The sequence below is a fragment of the Leptidea sinapis genome, chromosome 16, assembly GCF_905404315.1.
Source record: "Leptidea sinapis chromosome 16, ilLepSina1.1, whole genome shotgun sequence".
Lineage (NCBI taxonomy): Eukaryota > Metazoa > Arthropoda > Insecta > Lepidoptera > Pieridae > Leptidea > Leptidea sinapis.
In genome coordinates, this window is record NC_066280.1 from 4,443,723 (window position 1) to 4,456,172 (window position 12,450).

Consider the following 12,450-nt stretch of genomic DNA (forward strand, 5'->3'; position numbering starts at 1 on the left):
TATAATATTGACGCACTTTTTACACAAATTATCTTGCCCCAAGTTAAGCATATATAGTCTGTGTTATAGGTTACAAGACAATGATACTTATATTTACTACAATATACTTACTTAAACATACATAAATTCATATAAACATACATAAATACATTTAAACATCCATGACTCGGAAACAAACATCCATATTCATCATATAAATGCTTGCACCTACCGGGATTCGAACCCGGGACCTCTAGCTCAGTAGGTAGGAACGCTTATAAATAAAATAATATTTTTTAAGAATTTGTCAATAATATTTCATAACATCAAGAACTATTTCGTATGCTCCCTGTTGTTATAATGAAATTGTTTCACAGCAGAACTGTCAAACCGTGCGTCAAAAATAGTCTCAAAGAAAATTTGTCCGTATCACGGGCTAGTAAAATAAATAGTAGGTAAAAAAAAACTAAAAAGCACGCTTTATATAAAATCAACTAACAACTAAAAAAAAATTATATTGAAAATAGTGTAAAAAAAATATATTTTATTGTAAAAAAAAAGCGTGGGGTGTAGAAGAATTATTATTTTTATAATATCTTAAAAAGCACCCCACGCTTTTTTTTACAATAAAATATATTTTTTACACTATTTTCAATTTAAATTTATTATCTATTTTTTAGTTGAATTTTATATAAAGCGTGCTTTTTAGTTTTTTTTAACTTTTTAGTTTTTTTTAATATTTATTTTTAATTTTTTAGTCAAATTAGTGTAATGTCATCGGTCCTCGATAAATCTACAAAGTTTGAACGAAATCTAGCCGTTTAAAGTGGGTCAAAATCGCGCCCAAAGAAGTCGGTTACAAACATACAGGTGAAGCTAATATAAAGCGTATAAAAAGAAGGACTCTGCGCCGTGATATTAGGAAGTGAAGCACCGTTATGCTAGTATGTGTGCGGTTACGGGGGATACTAGATAACGCAAACTGATCTGTTACAAACGATGACAATTCTCATAATGGCCGCCTGTCGGCCTGTAGTAGTGTGTGTGCGTGGGGCTATGTATTTACACGCTAATCGGCTTGTTTTGGTGCTACACTGTTATGTAAGGTGACACGGAGTCCTTATTTTTTACTAGTCCGTGGTCCGTACAGAACAAATAGTGGAAATAAGAATAAGAATAATCGCTTTAGATTGTAAATTTTCTCCCACAATGACAACAGCCACTTCGTCAATGGTGGGTGAATTAATCCTCCTTGTGTATTCACTGGCAAGTGTGTTATCAGTTCGATTGACTATATTATGGCTGTTTGTTGTGCACGAACTCGTTGCATTCTGAGCCTATGTGCTATGTACCTATGTACTTCATTGTCACTCATGAAAGAACGCAATTCTGACATAGCACTACGAGTATTTTCTTGATCGTCTCTCTCTGGACATCATTGCGGTTATTACGTGAGGTAGCTCTTCGCACATTTGATAAGTAGTCTTCTCCTCGGCATCGTTAATTGTAATTAATCAAAGTGAGAGTGAGTTCTCGCGCACTTATCTGTAAAGTATCTCAAAAGATCAAAAAAATAAAAGTAGTTAAAAAAAAACTAAATAACAAGCTTTTTAGTTTGGTCTATTTTTTTATTTGCATTGCTGAATTAAAAATTCCATTTAGTATTCGAAAATTACCTAATATTAAATAAATAAAACCTAAAATTAAGTTAATTTTTGACCTCCTGAGAAAGTTAGAAAGTTTTTTTAGAACAATTTTATTTCAGAAAGACGGGGGGACACATCAAAGGAAAAACAAGATTGTTGTTTTTATTTAATTATGAGCAGTTTCATATTTATTCACCTTTTAAACCTTCTCTGGACCTATACAAATAATACAAGATCAAAATTAGCCAAATCGGTCCAGCCGTTCTCGAGTTTTAGCGAGACTAACGAACAGCAATTCATTTTTATATATTTAGATAAGAACACTATATGGACAGATTAGATAGCTTTTGGCTTTTGCATTAAAAAATTAAACCTAATTTAGTTTTTTCCTAATAAGGAATAGCGTAAAGTCGTTATTTAAATGTTCACGTTAGAGATACATAATATGGTGAGGTCAATTGAGACTCGAGGCATGTAATTACCGCCGCGATAACATCTCCCGGATCACCGGCCGTGTTGTAACGTTTCCGTACACCTTAATAGCTTTTTAAGTCTTCACTTGCAACAAGAGCCCCATGAAATGTTGCACACATTGCCATTTCCGAGCATTTTGTTTTGCAAGTGGTTGCCTGATAGTCGTTGTTCGACAATGATCTATTAACGCGTTCAGATTAAATGTTTAATTTAATAATAAAGGGCATGGGTGACAGCAAGGGCGTGCATATCATATAGGCAATAAGTCAGTGCCTACCTCGGTATGAACCTAAATAAATATAGCACTACTTGTAAAGTTACGGTACTACTTACGGTAGTCAGTCTACAGATTGCATATACGAAGCAAGCAGCGTTTTATACAACTTATGTCGTACTGTCGAAGTAAAGCTCAACTACAACAAGTTAGATCTACAGTGCCTACCTTGCTAAGAAGACCAATGTACGCCCCTGGGTGACAGCGTACTACTCCGTTAGATCGGCTTTTCGCCAACAAATCTCAAGTTTATCATTACAATAGTTAAGAGCTATTTCTTAGATACATTAAATATGATTCACCTGATTCCTGCCGCCGAATTCCACCTTCGCACGACACGCCACAAGTTAGGATATCATCCCCACCATCTGGATGTGTGGCGGTCCTCCACAGTGCGGTTTTCAAGGAGCTTTCTTCCACGTTCTACAAAGCTGTGGAATGAACTTCATTGTGCGGTGTTTCCGGAACGATACGATATAGGTTCCTTCAAAAAAATCGTGTACTTCCTTTAAGGCCGGCAACACTCCTGTGATTCCTCCGGTGTTGCAAGAGAATTTCGGCGGCGGTGATCCCTTAACACCAGGTGACTCGTACGCTCGTTTGTCCCCCTTTTCCATAAAAAATAATATATTTATTTACAAAAAAATCTCGATTATTTAAATACAATACTCTTTAAGAGGGATTTCGTGACCTTTGGGGGTTTTCACGTGTTTCTGGGACTGCAGGTGACAGGAGTCGCTAAAGTCGTTGCCATAGCTGTTACTGTCAATTGCAAAAGTAAAATAAATACTTTTTAATCCTTTAAAAAGTATTTTATGTAAATTAATTGCGTTTATCGAAGAAAATTCTAAGAATTTTCGTTTAATATTACCTACCTAATTAGTAAACATAAATTGATAAATGGATTCCATGATAAATGGGTCCACTATATCGTAAAGCGCTTTGAAAGTAACGCTGAGATATTGTTGTTCTGTGGTAATTTGTATCGCAATGACAACTCTACCTTAATGATGATTTCATGAGTTACTGAATAGGTGATCGGCCGGTCCCGGAATCATTGGTTATATACTAAGTTATACGAAAATTGAGACTGACTGATAGTTGAACAAGACATACAAGATTTATCAACGATACGTCACTCGAACGGTTAGCTCTGTGGAAAGAGCGCTCGCATGGAACGCGAGAGGTCGCGGGTTCGAAATTATAATACCTGCAGAAGGGATAGTATTGATGTCATGCCTTTACAGTATTAACAGGTAACATAAAGACACAAAAGAAAAGTATATAAAGATTGGCCAAGTGTGAGTCGGACTGGTACTTATAAGCTTCTATGCCAGTGTACAAGATGTAACACTATAAGTATACACTTCATAATTACTTTTGTAACAGAATCATTTTTTAATGTGCACGGCGACCATTTTTTTCGCCATGTTCTTTATTCTTTGTACTTATAGCGGCTATAGTATACACCGTCTCAAAATGTCAGAGCTGTCAAACTTATATGGTTAATGGCCGTTCCCAATATACTATATCTACAGATAGAGATAAATTACTACCTTCTACTGTCAGTAGTTAGCTGTCAATAATCTCAAGCTGTCCCAATATACCCGATAAGTCATTCTTATCGCCTTATATTGGGACGCGTGAATTTCAATTTCCATACAAACTTCTATCGATGGTAAGCTATACGTCGTCCCATTGACAGGCAGCGTGTACGGATAAGGTGAGTTACCGTCGATAAGTTTATTGGGACAGAAAAGACTACGATAGTTACGATTTTTATCTCAAGTAAGGGATAGACTGAATATTAGGAATGGCCGTAAGCAAACGGCCCGCTGACAGACAGATGGACGGTTACCTGTTGTTAGATGAAAATTAACATCCGTATCATTCGATTAACTAACCGAGGAAACAGGTGACAAAATGCAGTGGTCGCTCGTAAAATAATAACTTTCCTTAATTAACATGAACACAAGTAAAATGCATTTAGATGTCGAGTATGCAGGAAATGTCGAACGGAGTTTCGTGCGCCCGCGCCGGGTGAAAATGATCGCGTGTGCACTTTCCATCTCGCGACGTTTTTCACGATGCGCATAGCCAACGCGGAACGCGAGCGCTCATTGTTAGAGGCGCTTCACACGTTGAATATGCCGAGAGAACTGATTTTTCGGGGGTCAATCCAACTCCCAGATGTTGAAGATACCGTTGTATTTGTATGGCGGTCCACGTGCGTGCATTTGCATGCAAACAAAAACATATTATATTACTGAGCTGTTTAGTGTTACAATCGTTTGCCGAGTCGTCTAGTTATCCTTTTTATTTATATCCTTAAACATTAACCTTTTCCCGTTTTAACTGAAATTGAAAGATATTTTTTATCTGTTAAATTATAATTGTAGTTTTAAAATTTCGAATATTCCTCGAAATGATTTTTAACTAAACAAAAACCATAAATAAAATACTTAATATTTTATATTTTCCATTATTTTAGCAAAATTTTCTTTGTAAATTATTACTCTAATAATAAAAATTTCCGTACCTACTTACATTATTTTTTGATATTACAATTATTGTAATTCACATTTTAGCAGATCTACTTAGTACTGTTAACAAGAACAGTTAAATTAGAAATTAACTATATTATGGTACCATCAGGATGTTTGTATACAATTTCTAGTAATGTTTAATAAGTAAATTCTTTAATAAGTACGCTTATGTTTCTAAATGTTGGCTATATTGTAAGTTGTAGAAGCCCTAATATTGCTTAATTCTCGCTGTGATATTAACGTGAGTTGGTGCATCATTGATTATCGTGCTAAGTAGTTGTTGTAAGAAACCTATGTGTTTTATTATTACTTAATGGTAATTTGAATTAATCATATCGATATTACATCATACTTTCTACTCATTCACCATGTCCTTCATTTGTTTTATAGTATTCTTAACGTTCGGTTTGAATCCCGTTTCTTTATTTGGATGTTCTATATTTTTTATTGTCTCTAATATGTTATCATATATATGCATGTTTCCGGGACGATACGACATGGGTACCTTCAAAAAAAGCGCGTACACCTTCCTTAACCGGCCGGCCGGCAACGCTCCTCTGATTCCTCTGGTGTTGCAAGAGATAGTGGGTGGCGGTGATCACTTAACACCAGGTGACCCGTACGCTCGTTTGTCCTCCTATTCCATAAAAAAAATATGTAGTGTTAAGAACTAAACCCCCGATGCCAAGATGCACCTGAGCCCTTGAAACAGACACTTCCAATGAAAACAAAATGACTGTTTATTTCAATACATATGTATAAAATAAAGTGTCTTCTTGGAATGACATCATTAATGTCCAAAAAGATGTTTTGTGTCTTTGGTTCGGCAAATCTCTGAACTGGTTAAACCAACGCCTCTTTCTTTAGCAGAGAGCTCACGTTATAAGGAGTAACATAGGCGGTATAATAATTAATAAAATAAATTAAGTTCCGCGATTACTTAGCCAATCAAAATTTTGAGCTAAATTCGAATTAGTGCTGTGACTCGTTAAACCGGTTACGTTATGATACATTCATAGTAGGGGTAGTGTTCCAAAGAGCTGTTTGGCCTTATTTCTACTGCCTAATTTCACTGTAATACTCCACGCTACAAACTCAAATATATAACTAACTCTGGATGGTAAACTCACCTAAAAACCTGGCAACTGTCGTGTAATTCCTCTGGTGTTGCGAGAGAGATCGTTGTGCTATGGTATCTAGTGGGCAGGGAACATTAAGGCATATATTTAAAATAGCCCTAAAGTACTTTTACCTCAATATCTACAAGGTGCAGTGTAGTGGACAGACAATATATTTATTGCGCCGAATACGGTGTACGTCTACATTAATCATCATCATCATCAGCCGTAAGACGTCCACTGCTGGACACAGGCCTCCCTCAAAGATTTCCACGACGATCAGTCCTGCGCTGCCCTCATCCAACGTATCCCGGCAATCTTGACCAGATCGTCGGTCCATCTTGTGACATCTACATTGCAGATCTTAAATTTTGTGTAAAGTATTCTATTCGGCTAATTTAAAGTATCATGCAAAAAGTTTACTTAAAATTTAAAAAATCCTATAAAAGTTTTTGTCCATTAACCATTTAAACAGGAGTCCAGAAAAAACCCCTCATGTTCAGTATTCCCGGAGTTGTTGGTCAAATCGTAACTATCATGATTGTGAATATTTGATTTAAATTATTTATTCTGGCATCAGCGTCACTGCCGGGAACGGAAGCCGCCCACCAGCTAGTGGTGTGCGTCAGGAACAAGTGCACTCCGGAGGAAGCGCTCAACGTCCTTCGGGAACTGCCCAACCCGCTCCGGGAGGGTGAGGCCGGCACCCACGCGTCCCAGTACAACCCGCTCAAGATAGACGTGTTCGTGCAGACCCTGCTCAACCTGGGCAGCAAGAGTGTGTCGCACAGCTTCGCGGCTATATCCAAGTTCCATTACGTGTTTAAGGTGAGTAGCGTGGCTTATTTTTTTAAATGAAAATAAGGGAGACGAGCAGGACGTTCAGCTGATGGTAATTGATATGCCCTGTCCATAACAATACAGTGCCGCTCAGAATTCTTGAAAAACCCCAAAAATACTGAGCGTCACTACAACTGTGCTCGTCACCTTGAGACATAAAATGTTACGTCTCATTTGCCCAGTAATTTCACTAGCTACGGCGCCCTTCAGACCGAAACACAGAAATGCTTACACATTACTGCCTCATGACAGAAATAGGCGCCGTTGTGGTACCAATAAGCTAGCCGGCATCTTGTGCAAAGGAGCCTCCCACTGGTAAAATTAGGCTAGTGAAACTTATAAAACACGTCTCCTCCCTAAGTCTTATAGCCTAAACAGATCAAAGCAAAGAACAGAGACAAAGCGACTAAATCATCGAATATAGTGCGGTTGGCCATATTCGATGGTTCAGTCGGACCATTTGCTTATGTTTAAAACTTTTGATGAAGAATGCGAAATAGCCGAGGATACAATGGAGATCGAATTGAAAGTACGTCATCAATTTCGTATAAATAAATAAGGGGGCATGAAAGTTGTATGATGATCCATTCCTAACGGGTTAGTTAAGGGTGCTCACCCTATAGATTTATGCTTTGTCAGCCAAAGTAGAGAATAGCAACAAGTCGTAGGTACATTTACTTTACACGTGTAGAACCTTCTGGAAACAATATTGCTGATGTACCAAATTACTTTCCCACAGAAATATGACTCTTTGTTAGAATAAGCTATATAAAGTATGTTTCCGTAAAATTAAGTATTCTGTGTTTAGTCTTAGCTCCGTAAACATTGTAAATCGGGTTTAATGAATAAAGTTATTTTTTTATAAAGTAACCATTCAGTTATTCCTTGACTCGTTCTTCATATGTTTAGGTTTTGAATAATTTAACGACAAATGCTGCTGGCCAGTTACAATTTATATACAAAATGCTGGCACACACAGACCCTCTTTTTCTCTGCGTTATGTTTATGTGATTTATTTGTAGAAAATATTAACACCTACTCTTATTTCTTTACCTGGTGTATAAGTAAGTTAACTTTAGTATTAAACGCGTTGTACTATCGGGCTCAGTTCGATTCCAGTAATCGAATGTTTTGATTTCTTCAAAGATATTTATTTTACTCGTTTCCCGTTGTTAATAAATTTTATGTGCCACAAAAAACTAACTAGCTAAACTTACATAAGGACTTTACCTATGGTAGTTGATAGCAAAACTTAATGTCTACTAGGAATATCTTTAGTTAGCAAGTGAATCTGTTAACTGTCTTGAAAAGCACGACACCAGCTAGTACCAGTTGCGACACGCGAATCGCCTAAATGCAGTCCCACATAGCCTGGAAAAAGCTTCCCGCACAATACACGGTATAAGCCGTCGGGTTTATAATAAACTCCCGGACTATATCATTAGCGTGTCAAATTTTAATACTTTTAAATATAAACTCAAAAGGTGGCTCATTGAGCGCTCGTTCTACTCATATAATGAATTTATAAATTAATAATTGAATTATTATGTTAAGTATGTATGACGTGTAATAGTATTTACGAATAAAAACTTGAACTTGAACTTTAAAGAAAAGACTTTCTATCCTGAACACGTGAGGAAATCAAGATAAAGATGTCAAACATGATGACAATAACATAACATATTACAACGACATTTGGTAAAAATTTCATGAAGCTACATCAGTTCGAGATGGGGAGAAGAACTGATAAAAAACTCTCAGCCCATCTTTTAAATCATATAACCAGTTAGCTAGATCAATGAATATTATACCCTCAGTCAGATTGCCTTCTCATTCGACAGATATTGGCAGAATCGGAGGAAGCCCAGATCTGCGTCCTGCGCAACCTGTGGGAGCTGTGGCAGCGACACCCGCAGATGGTGTGCGTGCTGGTGGACAAGATGCTCAAGACGCAGATAGTGGAGTGTAGCGCCGTGGCCACGTGGCTCTTCTCCAAGGAGATGTCGCCCTTCTTCACGCACAGCTGCCTGTGGGAGGTGCTGCACCTCACCATCGACAAGATGAACAAGCACGTCTCCAAGCTGAGTGAGTCATTGCATTCTTTCACAGATACTTCAAGTCATCTTGGCTTTGTAAATATGCAGTTTTGATCTGTGTGACAGCGACGCCCAACGATCATTGCTCGGACGTCACACAGATCAAAGAACGCGTGACTTGAACTATCTCTACTATTATTATCTATTATAATTGACGTTAATATGCGGCAATAGCAATGGATTATTGCTATTAAAATGTTAACTGACGATCTTTAGTGAAATAGAAATAGAAACACACTTTATTAGCAATAAAAAACACTCACACAAAAAATAATAATTTACAATATTAATTAAAATATTAAGATACTAAATTAAATAACGTATATTATAAAAAATTTATAATAAATAAATAAAAATAACAGTGTGAGCGTGATTCCCTGCTAAAAGGAGCTGTCTCAGTATATTGTTGTGTCAGTGCAGAAGACACCAACACAACACTGGTTTTCAGCAGCCCCTCGTGACATTTGAAGTAGAAAGTTCCTTTAGTCTTCCCATTGCAAATTAATTTAAGTGTTTATTCCGCTGAGATATACAGAGTCACTTCGACAAGTATTGCGCCTCTACACAAGGCATCAGGAGCTGTTGACTCGCTCTTCTCGCAATAACACTAAAGAACATCATTTATATTATATTTTTAAATAGATAATAATAATATGAATTACAGCACGCGCAACCATTTCATAGTTGCACATTTAATACTATCCCCATTCGGTAACCGCCTTCATATTTGTGTTACAACTAGGTCGAAAATCACAATCATCATCCGAAAGACGTCCACTGCTGGACAAAGGCCTCCCCAAAGATTTCCACCACGAACGATCCTGCGCTGCCCTCATCCAACGTTCCCAGATCGTCAGTACATCTTGTGGGGGGCCTACCATCACTGCGTCTTTAATGTGGTCGCCTTTACTGCCCCAAATTTTATATTCTAATAATAATTACAAATTCCTACCCTCGTAGGAATAGCATAAAGATCATAATATATCTGATATATAAAATTCTTGTGTCTCACAGTGTTTGTCACTAAATTCTTCCAAATCGACTTCACGCTGAGAATTTGTCGTAACGTATATTACCCCTAGTGATAATTAATAAAAATTATAATATTTTTTTATTAATTTATATGGCCAAACAACGCTATGACGTTAAATAATAACTCGCCCTTTTTATAAAACTACTAGCTGGCCCAGCAAACGTTGTATTGCCATATAAAATAATAAAAAAATTCAATAATTAATATTTTTAGGGTATAAAAATAGATGTCGACCAAATATATCGTACATAAAATTTATGGTACTACATTATAATCATTATATTCGATTGCCATATTGCAACTCTATTGCGTGTCTGTGGATGGATTAGAATAATATTAAAATCGCGATACAAAAGTAAGTGTTGATCGTAGATGGGTGAAAATTTGAAATTGTATGTATTTTTAATGCTGACGCATAATCTTACAAATTAAAAAAAAAAAGTCAAAAAAATTAAAAAAAAAATCGTGTGGACTACTCTTAACATTTAGGGGGATGAAAAATAGTTGTTGTCTGATTCTCAGATCTACCCAATCTGCACTCAAAATTTCATGAGAATCGGTCAAGCGAGGTTTCGGAGGAGTTCAGTCCCGCACACCGTGACACGAGAATTTTATATATTAGATTTTATCGAATTTCATGTCTTTTGTTTTCAGGCAAAGAATTACAAGAGGCTAGGGAGGCTCTGGCTAGAGCAGACTCAAGCAGTTCAGACTCAGAAGATGAGGGCAGCAAGAAGAAGAAAGACCAGGACAAACCCACTGAAGAGGTAACGATATTGTAACCTGTCTCACTACATAGTAGTTTATTAATTATTTATTGAGAGTTGGTAGATAGTGTCGTCATAATATGTCAACTCCGCTAAGTCGAGTTAGTGAGTGTTTTTTAAAGGTGAATTATCTAATTATATAGTCTCGTGCCAGATTTTGGCGAGACAACCTGAGGATGCCTCGTGTAGCGGCGAAACACGTGTCGAATTGTTTTAAAGACAAATATAGGCGGAATTAACACTAAAGAAAACTTAAATCATTTGTATAATTATGGATTTCCGCAAAGTAACGCCTACTTCAACAAAAAATGTGAATTATGTAATTGCCTCCTAGAAAATGTACAAAATACGTCTTAAAACCAAAAATATTGGTATTGTACTCTTATATTCTTGGCACCCCTATGTCTGTGAAAACGACTGAGCAGTACAATCCGAAGGTGATGATCAGAAACTTAGGTTTAAGAATTGAAGAAAACATGCGTTTCGAAAAATATATAAGCCGAGTAATATCAAATTGTTTTTATAGACTTAGTTATTTACAAAATTCGAAAATATCTAAGTACAGAACTTCGAGTCAAATTATGTGAAACACTTGTACTATCAAAGCTCAATTACTGTGACGTGGCCAAGATTGTATAGGAACAAACATAAACTTATGATGCCTACTACTCGGCTAAGTCAAGTTAGTAAGTCTTTTGTGGGGTGATGTATATGCTTCTAAACCAAGATCCCAGAAAATGTTCAAAACAAAAGTATTACGTTATTCAAAAGAATTGTTAAAAAACGTTTGTGTGGTAAAGGTTACTATAACATAAATGTCTTTCTTAATGATACCACAGATTAGGAATGGAGTGACCGCCCTCAGGCTATTAAATAATAAGTTTAATTGTACAATATTACTTTGTAAACATATTTATTAAGCCCGCTGAGTTTGTTGCGCCCATTCTTCTCAGGTCTGAGGCATTCATTTTGGAATGGGTTTTAGTTTATTGACTTTCAATAAGTGATGTCACATCCTATTTTGAATAAAAATATTTGAATTTGAATTTATACAAAAGAAAATGTTCCATCCAACGAGTGCAAAATGCATGCGCTCGATTCTGTTGGAATATTCCGCCCAGGCAGCACATTACTCCATACTTGAAAGAAGCTTATATACTCAATATGGAAGGTCGGAGGCCTCTGCATTTAGCAACATTACTTTTCGGTATCGTCCATAATAAAACACCTCTTTACCTGTTTAATAAACTTGAATGGCTAGGGCAACGCAGTGCTAGTTATATAAAAACTAGATCTGCCTCGCAGATATTAGCAGTGCCTCGACATCATTCAACAGCGTTCAGGGGTAGTTTTCGATACAGTTCTACTAAGTGTTGGAATAATTTATCGCCACCAATTAGACAACTGCCACAGCCTGTATTGGCATACTTGGCGTCGATATATCGAGCGACGTTCAGTTCCGTGGTCACTTGGAAGAGAAGGCCAAACTGGCCTCTAAAAAGCTTGGTGTACTCAGTAAGGCGAGACAGTACTTCACTAAAAGCCACCGCCTGCAACTTTATAAGGCGCAAATTCGGCCTTACATGGAGTACTGTTCTCACCTCTGGGCGGGTGCTCCCCAGTACCAGCTTCTTCCATTTGACCGCATACAACGAAGAGCGGCTCGAATCATCGACG

At 36.9% G+C, this 12,450-nt stretch overlaps 1 protein-coding gene across 1 annotated transcript in view; it reads left to right on the forward strand.

Annotated features, from left to right (window-relative positions):
• The window catches only part of LOC126968795 (nuclear cap-binding protein subunit 1), a 32,918-nt gene that overhangs the window by 16,762 nt on the left and 3,706 nt on the right, over window positions 1-12,450 (forward strand). Inside the window, exons 7-9 of the mRNA XM_050813901.1 lie at window positions 6,618-6,865; window positions 8,719-8,962; window positions 10,661-10,773. Of these exons, the coding sequence (XP_050669858.1) occupies window positions 6,618-6,865; window positions 8,719-8,962; window positions 10,661-10,773 (605 nt within the window). The remainder of the gene's footprint in view (window positions 1-6,617; window positions 6,866-8,718; window positions 8,963-10,660; window positions 10,774-12,450) is intronic.